Below are 14645 nucleotides of genomic sequence, written 5' to 3' on the forward strand. Positions count from 1 at the left end.
TGTAGCATATTGCCAGCTTAGTAAAAATGTCTTTCAGTTTCTTATTTATTTAGATCATGTAACAACTCTGCTCAAATAACAAGTATTGAATTTTAAAATATTTCTAATTTCTATATGCTTTATCAACTAACATTTATAAGTAATGTTACACTGAAAAAATTTCATACATTCAGTTTCATCCTCTAATGTCCTATTTAAATTTTGTAGTCAGAAGTCTTATGTCAATCAAGTATTTAAAAAATTACTTTGTTGTACTCCCTTACTAGTTTAAAAATACATTTTGAACAGTTGATTACATAAATTCTAAATCTCCCATATCAAAATCAAAATTATTATTATACATTTTCTGTGCACCTTTCAATTAATAGCTACTTTATTTATGGACTTTAACTGGTGACAAAAGAAAAATGGTTCAAAAAATATATATCAGCTCCAAAAACTGACAAATGTGCAGCAAAAGATTATGAAAACATGCAGTGGTTTCATTAAATTAACGACAGTAAATAGTAAAATGTAACTAACGTATTACCAGTTTGTGCCATAAATTTAGCAGCATCAGCTTGTTCCTGAGGGACCCTTTTTTCATGAACAGATCGAGGTCGCTGACTTTTAATTGTATGATCTCCCATCATTCCAAATTCTAAAGACAGAATAAAGGTATATGAAAGCTTGTGTGTAGACATTTCTCACAAATTACATCACTGTCTCATGCAATATGTTCCTACACAAACCTGTAAGTAATTGATTAAATTCACAATTCTAAATTTGCTAGGCTGATGTGCTTGGCATACCTCTAATGTCCAATCAGAAAACTTATAAACAAAAACAAAATTTCAAGAAACAGTAACATTCAAGGAAATGACACATCAAATCTTATTTCAATTTAGTAGCAGAAATAATATGCTCTTTTCTGATCGTGTTTTGAAGCAATACATCAGAAAAAATACAACCACAGTGTTAACTGCTGTTTTTCAGAGAGAGTAGCAGCTGTTCCTTTGCAGAACAGTAATCAGCCCCATGAGCTTTTCAACATCTATCTTTAGGAATGAGTAATGCTGCAACCTTATTGTTCTATGGTAAACATCCAGTTAATGGACTAATACTTCATTCAAAGATGAACCTGCATTTGATGTCCTCAAGTTCTCATAGAATTTCCGCCTTTTAAATTCTCATTGTCTCTTACCCTGTCTAAAATTCCTCACCCCAATTTCTAACTGCATGAATGAGAAGTTGGTTTTTTTTCTTCTAAGTTGTAGTGCATTTAAAACAGAGAAAGGACTTAAGAAAGAGAATGATTCCAGGTTTCTGTCATTTAATCTATGGATATTATCGTAGTCGTAAGAAACACAAAACACCTAAGACTAAGCCAGAAGAAAGAAGGGGTGAAAAAAATAAATTAACAAAATAATAGCTGCTATGCAACAATATTTTAATTCATAGGTTTAAAAATTCATCCGCTTAGATTTAAGCAAGTGTTTTGTGTTTAATTAATTAGTACTATAAAGTCATTGTAATAAAAACCAAAGATCAATGCAGAGTCCTTGGGGCTGGCCCAAGGGATGGAGGTGGGAGGAGATTACAATTACATCAAGAAAGAAACTGGCTTTTAGGTCCGTATCTTTTACACAGGACAAAGATGATTTGGTAAAATCTGTTCTACTGATTGCATAGGTATTTTGGAATTAATCTCACCAACTCTTTGGCTTGTGTGATTAATTAATATATTTGGTAAACACCAGTTGCATCAAGTCTTGTTTTTTTTTTTTGTATAAAGAGAAATGACAGTACAGTTTTCCTCTGTCATGGCAAATGCTCACAGAAATTTAAAATCATGGCACTTGACAGGTTGATCTGTTAGACATTGCTTCTAGATCTTCTACCTAAGGGGCAAAACACACAGAAACTGGAAAATTCTATATATGCATTTGTTTTTGTCAGTTTACTTAATTTTCAAGGTAGAAAAATGAAGGTTTCATAAAACACAATTTGATTTGACTTGTAAAATTCATTATTATTTTTCATTATTACTAAGTCTTTTCAGTCTATCATGCTTGTATCTAACTCCACATCACATCTAATCCATGATTCATCAGCATAATCAGAAGTACCTGATTACACGTCATTTAATCATTTCAGAAACTGAATACTTAGAATGTTGTATTTTACATACCCTGACATCTTACATATTCTTAAAAATATTCAATACACTTAAAAGTTTCTGAATCTGAATTAGCTAAAATGTTAGTAATTTTCATAAACAGTCTGGCTTACTTTTATTCCTCTTGATTCAACTTATGTGTGCATGACTTCTACCATTTAAGTCACTGTATGTGTTAACATGGTCAAACAGAGACCGTGAATTTCCCAATCACATAGGTTTTTTGTTTGTTTGTTTTTTAAGATCTATTTGTGTTTATTAGAAAGGAACATAGAGAGAAGGAGACACAGAGGGAAAGATCTGTGCACCAGTTCATTCTCCAAGTGGCCACAAAGGCCAGACTTGAACCTGTCTGGAGGCAGGAACCAGGAGCTGCTTCTGGGTAGTCCACATATTGTAGGGTCGCAAGGTTTTGGGCCATCCTCCACTACTTTCCCAGGCCACAGGCAGAGAGCAGGATGGAAAAAGGAGCAGCCAGGCCATGAACCCCTGCCCATGTGGGATCCCAGTGAATGCAAGGTGAGGATTAAGCTACAAGTCTACAGCGCAAGGCTCAATCATGTAGTTTTTATAGTGGGAAGAAAAAAGGTATAAAAAATTATTTCCTGAAAAAATTTTAAACTTACATATCTAATTTTTGTGATATGTCCCAATAGGAGACAATTCTTAAATTCAGTAGCAGTAAGACCATGTAATCTCGCTTCTACGGTAAAATAATTCACTTGAATAGTAACTACTATCCTGAAATTGTGGAAACAATGATGAGCCTTTAAATGTGTCATCTTTCACTTTTAATCATTCCTGAAACTTAAGCTCAAATAAAATTTAAAAAATAAAATGTAAGGGACTTATTTCATATAATTACCTGGAATACAATTTACATATTTTAAAAATATGTGTAATTCAAGTTGAATTTCAATGTTATCCATTTTATTCAGCTTTATTATTATTAGTAATCAATGTATATGAACCCATTTTTTATGGCTTGCAATACTTAAGACAAGAAACTTCAGTAATTTATGGACTTGATTTCACACTTCTCCCATAATCAAAAGTTTAAAATGAAGTTATTGATTATAAGTAACCAAATTCATTCAGAAATTTTAAAATCATGATATAACTGCACTCTATATAAAACAGAGGACAACCTAAACATTTCTTTTCCCCAGTTGGAAAAACAACACTATGGTAGTATTTTTTGAATATTTCAGACTTATTACTCCACATATAAAAGATTTAGAAATTTGGAACTATATAAACTATTAGCTAATCCAGTTTCTGTTGCCAATGTTTAAATATATTCGACTATAAAAGTTTTCTTTACCTTCAGATTATTTTGCCTTCTTTGACAACAGTGCTTATTTGGGAAAAAAAATTGTGTAACTACATCTATAACTTACAAGAGATTGTTTGCAAAACATCTGGTGTTCCCTTTCAAGTTGACATTGTCTTCTTTACTTCCAATGAAAATAAAAGCAATCAGACTATCCAAAATAAAGAAAAAAGGTAAGCTATTATTTGATATCGCTCTCTAGGTGGTATTGGGATTGGGGTGAACCTTTAGCATATTACCCTTTCAGAACAAAGTAAGCTTTCCATAGGTTGTTAGTTCATTTCCAAAAATTCTGAGTTGGCAAAGATAATATACTACATTAGTTACACAAAAAATAGCACCGTCAAATAAAAAGATGATCTGCTTTGGTAAAAGGAATGAAAAGCAAGTTACAAAATAAAATGAAATAATGCATAGCATAATATTGAGTTTGTGCAGATGGAATAATGTTTATGGAAATACAGGATATTTCCTATATCGTTATATTGATGGTATCAATGCAGTGGTGGGTGAATAGTTGTTCATGTATAAAACCCAAATGACTGGTTATTACTTTCAAGTTTAGATAGGTTTTCTCAATTTTTCACTGCAATTTTTGCTAGAATGCTGTCCTCTCTGTAAATTAAGTAGGAGAGAAAAGCTTTGAAAATTTGTTGCCTTAATTTTTAATGTGTTTTTTCTCTCATGTAGGAATATATAAATCGATCATTAAAAACAAATAAACTAAAATGATTCACGATAGTAAGTGGTCAGTTATGAAGTTTTTATCTGTAAATCAAGGTTCATAAAAATGTGAAACTGAATTCCTCAAATAAGTTAAAGCACACCAATATATATAATTATTATTTTACCGTTTTTATTTTTAAACATAGCAACAAGCTTTACAAATTATTAGTAAGCAGTGATTAATACTAGTGACACATTATCAGCTAAGTTTCTTTTGGATCTCCATAGAAACCATTTAAGTCCAAGGCATCATTATTCCTCAGCCAATTCTCAGAATTATATTCTGCTCATATTTTGTGGACAAACAACACTGCTTTCTATCTTTGAAATGATCATTCACTGCTCCCTTTCTGATTTTCATGCATTCAAAACACCTGCTCTTCTAGCCATGTCTACAGCAAGGCTCCTCTGCAGTTGTAACTGCAGTGGTAGCCCCTCCATGACAAATTACTGCCTTATCAACCAAATATACGTATCTTCTGACTTTCCTAACTTTGACTTTGCTTTGAATCAATAATGGTACCTCATTTCAATGTTTAGATGAAGTGTTTTATTGACTCTACCACTTCTGAAACTTTTAAGGGGAAGAAAATATTGTCTAAGAATTTAAAAATGAGTTCCTATTTTAAATATAGATGTGTGTGATACAATTAGTTCTTATTTGTTAAATACATGCCCTTTATGTTAAAAATTGCTTCTCCAAAATTCAAGTTCCTAGATACCCAGAACAACTCTTTTAACTAGTTGAGTGAATATTTCAATGGTGAAAAATTAACATTCTAAGAAAGTTCTTGAAAATTAATCTTCTATTATGATGATCAGTATTTCTGCTGTCAAAATTTTTATCTGTAAATATATTTTATTATTAAAATATTACTTTACTCATATATTAAATCCCATTGCCCTAAGCCCAACTTTATTTTTCTCAAAACACATTTATTAATTACATAGCGTTTCTTAGATACTAAAGTTTTATAGACAAATAAGAAATGTTCTCTGATATCCTACAGCATATTGCTCAAGGCAATCCACAAAATACAATTATTTCCTTTGAAATGTACAAAATAATGTATTCATTTTAATCAAAACATAATTAAGCTCCACTGAGCTGTGTTTTTATATTAACTTCCTAACTCATAGAGTATCCTTAAATACAACACTGTGCTGTTGTATCTCCAAAAAATACATTCTTCAAATCATCCACTTATGAACATTTGGTTATATGTCTTTTGTCATAACAGTATGATATCAAATATTAAACAACTGACTTGTTGGAAGAGGAAGGATTCTATAATTTAGCTGGCTACATGTGGTGTAGACAAGTAACTTCTCTTAAAAACAATACCATCTGAAATTAGACTATCAGTTTTAAAATATCTTATGTTCTCATGTAAGGAGTGTGAGTTATTAAATATATTAAGAGCATTCATGTATTTTAGATTTATTGGAGTCTTGCCTACATGAAAAAATTTATCCTGTAAAGTGTTAAATGAGATCTCAGACCATCAGTTCTTTTTATATCTTTCTGACCTCTGACTTTTTTTTCTGAAAATTAGTTTTGAAATTCGATGAGACCTAAAAAGATGGACTCACCATTCACATAGCCAAGTTGTTTTTGACATGATAGAACCTATACAGAATGTTCAACCAGATCGTTTTGGAAGATAGGTGAAATGTTAGAAACTAAATTTTTTTTCTTCTATATGAGAATTGAAATTATGAAAAACAAGTTGACCAAAGTATTTTCAGTATTTAATACAAATGTATTAACTTCATGCTGCCAAAAAATTGAAATAAATGAAAGACAATTTGCAGAAAATTCAAGAATGTTATATACAACAAGTTCATGATTAGAAAATATTTAGATGTATAAATTAGGACATATGAAGAAATATTAAAGATCTTAGAATTTTATTCAATTTTAGCAGGTTAACTATTATTGTTGCCTTTCAATCATTTCTTCGTCCTACTGTCAGATATGGTGTCAGATTTACTGTCAGATACAGGTTTCAAGATACCATTTTTCTTACAGAAATGGAACGTGACCCACTTAGGTCACATTATTAGGAAAACAGTTCTGTTAAGGAGATATTCTGAATAATCTCATGACACAAAAATGGATGAAACACAAAACATTCAAATAATATAACATTAGTATGTAACTTCTTTGAGAAACACATGGACATATAAAGAGAAAGCTTCCATCTACTGATTCACTCCCCGTATGCACCGCACTGCACCAAGATCAAACGCAGAAGAACAGGCAGGAGTGAGCACACAGAACATTGAGACAGAACTTCATACAGGTCTCCCATATAGGTGGCAGCAACCCAAATTGATGAGCCATAACCTTTGGCTGGATCAGAAGCACACTAGAATCAGAAGACAAAGAGACCAGATATTCCATAATAGGATTTGGAATTTTCCATTGACAAGCCAAATACTCTCCTCTTGCAGAGAGTCTAAGTTTGAGTTTTCAGTTAAGTGTTAAATGACATAAACATTTTACATAGGGTCTACCAAATATATTTAGTGTACATGCTGTTATTATTTTTAATTTTAAAAACACTAATTTAATTTTCATGTATCTGAAAATTAGAGCGGCAGAAAAAGTTCTTCTATGATTGCTTCATTCCTGGGAAGCCCACCTCATCTGTGGCTGCTCTGGGGCAATTCTAGAAGCCAGGACTCAATCTGGGTCTCCCATGTGGGTGACAGCAATCCAAGTACCTGAGTTATCACTTGCTGTCTCCCAGGTTCTGCATTAGCAAAAAGCTAGAATCAGAAGTGAAACCATGACTAAAACCCAAGCACTCAGATACAGGAGAGGAGGGTCTCAAGCAACACTGTAACTGCTCATCCAAATACTTTCCTCTGGCTTTCAGATAAAGAAGCTCTATAGGGCCCGGCGGCGTGGCCTAGCGGCTAAAGTCCTCGCCTTGAAAGCCCCGGGATCCCATATGGGCTGCCGGTTCTAATCCCGGCAGCTCCACTTCCCATCCAGCTCCCTGCTTGTGGCCTGGGAAAGCAGTTGAGGACGGCCCAATGCATTGGGACACTGCACCCACGTGGGAGACGCAGAAGAGGTTCCTGGTTCCCGGCTTCTGATCGGCGCGCACCGGCCCGTTGCGGCTCACTTGGGGAGTGAAACATCGGATGGAAGATCTTCCTCTCTGTCTCTCCTCCTCTCTGTATATCCGGCTTTCCAATAATAATAATAATAAAAAAAAGCTCTATATACTTTTCTTCCACATAAGAACCTTGAAATAATTATATAAAACAAGAATTTCTTAGAGCTCCTTAAAACAAACATGTAATGTAAAGTGATGCTACAACAATGTATCTGCAGAGTGGGCATTTAGTGTAGCACTTAGGAGGATTGTGGCCATATGGCACAATGTAGGTTTTAATCCTTTTTCCAGCTTGTGACTAAAGTTTCCGGCTACTGCACATTTTGTGATGCAGAAGTAATAGCTCATTAATTGTTTTATTTTTTAAGACATATTTAATTTTTAAAGATTCATTTATTTTTATTACAAAGTCAGATATACTTGTAGAGAGGAGGAGAGACAGAGAGGAAGATTTTCCATCCAATGGTTCACTCCCCAAGTGACCACAACAGTCTGTTCTGTGCTGATCCAAAGCCAGGAGCCAGGAACCTCCTCCAGGTCTCCCACATGGGTGCAGAGTCCCAAGGCTTTGGGCCATCCTCTACTGCTTTCCCAGGCCACAAGCAGGGAGCTCGATGGGAAGTGGAACTGCTGGGATTAGAACCGGCGCCCATATGGGATCCCGGTGCATTCAAGGCAAGGACTTTAGCCGCTAGGCCACTGTGCCAGGCCCAATGATATATTTAACTTCACTGGAAAGACAGATCAGATCTACAGAGAGCAGCAGAGACATACACAAATATCCTCTATTCCGCTGGTTCACACCCAGAGCTGAGCCCATCCAAAGCCAGGAGCCAGGATCCTCTTTCAGGTCTCCCACAAGGGTGCAAGGTCCCAAGGCTTTAGATCAATCTCTCCTGAATTCCCAGGCCATAAACAAGGAGCTGGATGGGAAGTGCTGCAGCCAGGAAATGAACCAGCGTCCATACTAGGTCCTGGCACCTGCAAGGTGAGGACTTAACCATTGAGCCATCATGCCATGCCCAGTTGGGTTCTGATCATACGTAGTGGAGACCAACACTGTGTTACCATTTCCTGGATCTGCTTCTGCTTCAGTCCCATCCCTTGAGGCATTTAAGCAGTAAAATTTTAGATGCAAGTTCCCTTTCATATTTTAAATTTTTTTCTATCTCTGTCCTTCACAAATACTTAATAAACATTTTAAATAAATTACATGTAATTGCTAAAATGATTATGTAAAATTTTGGATCTAAATTCTTGTGTCACAATTTTTACAATTTTCTTTCTGCTTTCTAGGAAATGTTAGTAAATTAGACACTGTTCTATTAAAGGAGTCATCACCCTGCATAATCACATAGGAAATGTTAATATTGCTTCTGCATAAATTATAATTTATGATCTTATTCCTTGTTGAGGCAACCAGCAGTAGTGGTTTGCCTGAAAATATTCATATTTAGTGCTAATAAAGAAATTAACTTCAGAATAATTACATAAATGCTCATTTAATTCTATTTCCAATAACTAGTATTTCAATATCTTCCCTGATGGACTTGAATCTGCAGTTTAATTTGGTGTGTTACCCACAACAGTGGCAAAATAAGATGCTTTACTGCACCTTTAGCATCTTTTACACACACTAAACATTAACACATTCTAAAGTTTTAATAATGTGATTGTTAATGTAGCCTGACAAGAATTCAAAAAACTTGAAATACAAAAAAATAAACCAAAATATCCCAGGATGAAGCTGTTCTGTATTTTCCAAAGCTGATCAAGGAGCTCTTCATTCTGGCCAGCGTCCTGACACACAGAGAGATGCTCTTTGCAGAGCAGACTTTGCAGTGGCTTCCCAAGGGAGGGAACATCATACTGGGAGTGAAAGCAGACTTCTCTTTCAGGCTTCCCTGGGAACAAGAGAATATTGTTCAAAGAGAGGAGGCCACATTTACTTGAAGGGAAAGTTTGGGGCCATAATAGAAACTGAGCAACCTAAGAAATGTGTGTGGAGGGTCTAGAGATTCCATACAGCAGGGTGTCCAGAAGTGAGTGAATCACAAGTTGGTTTTTTATTTTTTGAATATTAAGAATGTAAAGGAGAAGGGATGTTCTTGAATAGTTAAGGCTTTTACATGCTTTGCTCACAACCCTGGAATGTATCTATATCTGATTAAATGTGAAATATCTGAAAGGTTTCACGTAAACAATCAAGGTTTGATTTGAATTACAGATGTTTCTTCTTAATTGAATGGAAAGCACACTGGAGAAAAACAAACTTAGAGGCAGAACAAATTACTAAAACACTATTGCAATTATGCATATAAACCTGTGATTTGAGGGGCTGGCATTTGGCATGCTACTTTGAACATCCATATAACATCACATATCACAATGCCTGGGTTTAAGTACTGACTCTGCTACCGATTCCATCTTCCTGATAATGTACACCATTAATAGGCAAAAAGTAATGGCTGAAAGAAGTTGTGTCCCTGGCACACCACTGGAAGACTTGCGTTTGGTTCCTGGCTTACACTTGTCAGCCACAGATGTTCTGAATATTCAGGGTGGGAAACAGATGGAATATCTCTTGGTCTGCTTGTGTGCTCTCTCTCTGTGCTCCCTCCCCTTTCAAATAAAATAAATGAATAAATAAAAGTTTCTAAGAATGAAGTAGGATTGACAATTCACTAGCAGTATTTATTCTTGGTGAGAAAGTAGCAGGAGCATGCCTACGGGAAGAGAAACACTGCCTATTCTGAACCTCCTGCTGGTTAACCGCTGGGCTCAAACTGCTGGCAAGTCAAGTAATGTTCTGTACTCCAAAAGTTTTGAGGGAAATGTTTTAACATGGAATCCAAACTTTTAAAATGTTAGATGTTTTTCACAGATCTCAGCCTTATAAAATATTATAGGTATAGACAAAGGCAGAAAATGTAGCATCATATTTCTGAGGTATATTTATCTCATTGTTAGTTCTCTCTCTATTTAAAAAATATTCTTACATGATCTTTCAATGAATGTTCATGTCCACATAACATTTATGAATTTATCAATGATCACTTTCACATACATCATAAATTAAAGCAATATTACTGTATACATAAAACTTCAAAACTGTCATGAAAAAGTTTATTTCAATGTAAAACTTAAAACTCTGTATTAGCTGTATTTAAAAAGTTCAGAGAAAATATATGTCATTAAAAATAATGGATTTAAATGGCTTTTGCACCAAAATAAATTTCTGTTTTAAACATTTTTCCACCAAATTTTTGAAGTGCATTCACATATGCTGAAATAATAATAATTTTTCTATTGCTATATTTCCATAATCACTTCCAGAATATTCTAATGTAGCTAGCACCATTTATGCATATTTACTCAATGAAATAACATGGCTCATTTTTTAAAGAAAAATGATCATAAGCCATAACAATGTCTACAATTTCTACAATAACCATCTCAATCCTTTAACTTTTTAGTTTATATTTAAGGGACAAAGTATATGGTGAATATTTAAAATATTTATTCTACTACATAAATTATTCCTAAAATCATTTAATATGTATTCAAATTTGCTTCCATAAGTTGATAATATTACCATTAAAATCCAAATAACATTCTGTAGAGAGATCTAAAAATGATCAGACTTTTCAAAGCTATGTTTCATATTTAAAGACAGATAATTTTATCTGGATGTAGGCTAAGGCTCAAAGAGAAGGATTGAAAAAAAAACAGGCAATCAGGAGATGCAACTCATATTTCACAGCATCATGCCTCAAATTTCTTGCATCTGTTTTTCTTCAGTTGTAAACAGAGTTATAGGAAACCTTATTTCCAAAGTCTTTTTAAATCGAAAGTTATATTGTGCTCTGAAGTGAGAGACAGATACATAACATCAGCATGATCAGAAGATCAAGTAGTCTCAAAAGCCAGATCTAGTTCAACTGGTTTGTATGTAGACACGCATATACACAGATACATAAATCTGGGTAATTAAGGAGTTCCTCTGTTACTTCAAAACAATTAACCATATGGAACAGCAATCTTGATCCACATCCAAGCTCTACAAGGTTTACTTTGCATTAAAGGTCTCAAATGACCTAATTTTTAATATTTAAACCAATACGTGTATGCTGTTGTTATTATTTATTTTGGATATGGATATTTTTCTTAGGAGAACTATTCTAAACATTATAAATAAGTGCTTACAATATTCCGTACAGCATTCTAAGACAAAGAAAAACATCAGCAAATATAGATGAGAAAATTTGTTTTTGTAAGAAAAAAATACCAGTTTTTTCCTAATCTGATACATAAAGATTATGAAACACATTAATAACAAACTTTCTAGACATACTTCAGAAAAGACAATAATCAAATATGCATCAAACCTTTAGTAGCTTTTACTGTTTTCATTGATATGTGGTACTACATAAAGGTAATCAAAGTGTGTATCTCACTCTTTTATTCAATAGAATTTAATTAATGACTAATTAAATGGATAACATAGTCATATAAACATTTCTTATTGTATTGTCTTTAGCATTTTATCTCCTTTTGATGTTGTTGAAGATTTATTTTATTTGAAAGGCAGAGCTTCAAAACAAGAGGGAGAGACAGAGAAGTATCTTCAACCTGCTCATTCATTTTCCATAAAGCTACAACAGCTAGACTTAGGGCAGGCCAAAGTCACAAACTAGAGGCTTCAACATGGTTCCCAAAACCCACAAGATCTTGGCCATCCTCCACTTGTTTCCAAGGTGCATTAGCAAAGAGCTAGAATGCAAGTGGAGTATTATGACTGGAACTAGGAGCTATATGGGTCGCTTGCATTGAAGGCAGCAGCTTAACCTAATGTAAGGTCTCTCGTTTTGGTTTTATTTGGTTTTCTAAAAGATCAATCTACTCTCTATGCATCTCAGGAGAGAATATTTGTCCTTTCTCGTTCTACTCTCTGATTTTTAGATCTTTCCAACATTTCCATCTTGAAAACTATCCAAGAAGATAAATACACTGTCTTCAATGGTTTATTACGCAAAGAAATTTCGAAAGTGGCTTGGTTGAGCAGAAGCACAATTTAATTTTTAATACATTCTGGCTTACCTGACTACCAAATGTGTATCTTCACGTAGATTATTACCAGCAATTTAGAAAGGTAAGGGTTTCCTTGTTGGTTTTATTTTCAAAAATATACAATATTCTTTACAGTATTCCTTTTCAGTCTCATTAGCCTCCTTAGTGCTTTTTTTGTTCACTCCAATTTAGTTTGCTACCAGTGTTATTCTTGCTGCTTTGATATTCTTTCTGCTTGTTAAATTCTTTCTATATCACATATTCAGCCCCTTTGATGACATTCACACAAAAATAAAGCTTAAATACAGCTTATATGAGGGTACTTCTCCTAAATAAGAGAATTCACGTTACTTTACTATTTTTAATTATAATTTTACATTGTGTTTTTTATTATTTTTTCTACATTTGTAATGTCATGATTGATTTACATATCAGAAAATTAAGCCTGTAACAGCTTACTGAATGACTGCCATTATTATAACTTGGGGACGAACAGAAGAGATAGATATGGGGGGAGGTGGGAGAGAGGGAAGAGAAGATGTAATAGTTTTGAAAAACATAGTGACTTTTTCATAATATGGATTCTATATCAAATTTCTGGATTCTCTTTGTATAATCATTTTAAAATTTCCATCTAACCCCCTTTTGAAAGATTTATTCATTTTTATTGGAAAAACAAATTTTACAAAGAGAAGCAAAGACTGAAAAATCTTCTATCCATTGGTTCACTCCCCAGATGGATGCAGCCACTGTAGCTGAGCAGATCGAAAGCCAGGAGCCAGGACTTTCTTCTGGTTCTTCCATGTGGGTATAGCATTCCAAAGCTTTGGATTGTTCTCTACTGATTTCCATACCAGAAGCAGGAAGTTAGATGGGAAATGGAAACGTTGGAACACAAACTGGTGCCCATATGGGTCCTGGCGCTTACATGAGGAGGATTAGCCAATTGAGCTGTTGTGCCAAGCCCTAATCCTTCTCTTTTTATTAGGGAATTAAATCCATTCACAGTTACTATATTAAAATATTTATCTTATTTCTTCTACTTTAGTATTTCTATTTAGTGTGTTTTCTCACTTTTTTTTCATTTTCCAATTTCCAATTCTTTTGGGTTGATAGGAATTTTTATCACATATATTTTTATAGAATTATTCAAAATGTTATCTAATTCGTTGCTTTCTTAATCTATCACTTACACTGTCAATCAGCATCTAGACACTATTGTGAACCAGGGAAGGATTCGGTTGTACCATCGTTTCACCTTCTGCTCTGATGGCATGTGTCACTTATTTCCAAAACAACATATTTAAACATAATGTGTTAATAATTTAGTATTAACTCTTAAATCTATTAATTTGCCTAAATTCATTATTGGATTCAGTTTTCATTTTTCTCTCATCTCATTCTTGAATGTTAGTTTGACTAGGTCTAGCCTTTCAAGATTCAGATGTATATGTTAAATGAACTTAAAGATAACCTTTTTACTGGATCCTAGTATCCAGTGCTGCTTATGAAAAGACCTGCTATTAGGAAAACCGCCTTTATTTTTACGTGTCTTTTATCCTTAGGATTCTGAAATTCTATAATTATGTGACTACATATTATTCTTTGCTTTTCAATTTATCTGGTTCTTTATGTTCCCTTTGAGTACAAAAACCAAGACTTTTGCCGGCTACGCTGAGTATGTTTATTATCTTAGCTACCTTTCCCTTTGTTTCCTTCTGTCTTGTGTGGGCATTCTGAGTATCCCAAGCTTTATCTCCATGACCATGCTCTGCTCATTTGCTACAAATTTTCTCCGAGAAAATTGGGTCCTTGGCTTTTGATTACTAAGGAGTGATAACAAAATAAGTTAATTCCCATTTCATTTTCTATACAATTCTTTACTCATTAAAGAAACCTGTCAAAGGTTGGTATTATCTAATTTCTCACTTCCCACTCACTCAATAATGTCAAACAATCTGACTTGAATCACCTTGCCTGAAAGAACCCTCTCTCTGGAAGTCAGCTGCCTCTTAGGAACTGTCATGTTCATCTTAATCCCTTCACCCTTGGCCTCATTCCGCCCGTGCCACCCCACTCTCTTTCTTGCAAGGCTCACCTCCCTCGTCTTTCAAAGCTGACAGAAGCTTCATTTTGTTCCTCATACTGACTACTTTTGTGTCTCTTTAAATGCCTTAATGGTTCCTCATCCTCTGAATCTGAGTTTTCCTCTTAGGTTTTGCTTCAA

At 34.1% G+C, this 14645-nt stretch overlaps 1 protein-coding gene across 2 annotated transcripts in view; it reads right to left on the reverse strand.

Annotated features, from left to right (window-relative positions):
* ADGRB3 (adhesion G protein-coupled receptor B3) overlaps nucleotides 1–14645 on the reverse strand; it is a 726224-nt gene that overhangs the window by 466831 nt on the left and 244748 nt on the right. For both annotated transcript variants that reach the window (XM_004580472.4, XM_004580473.3), the window contains one exon: nucleotides 530–640. In XM_004580472.4, coding sequence (XP_004580529.2) covers nucleotides 530–640 — 111 coding nt within the window. The remainder of the gene's footprint in view (nucleotides 1–529; nucleotides 641–14645) is intronic.

This window comes from Ochotona princeps, chromosome 1 (genome assembly GCF_030435755.1).
Source record: "Ochotona princeps isolate mOchPri1 chromosome 1, mOchPri1.hap1, whole genome shotgun sequence".
Classification (NCBI taxonomy): Eukaryota; Metazoa; Chordata; class Mammalia; order Lagomorpha; family Ochotonidae; genus Ochotona; species Ochotona princeps.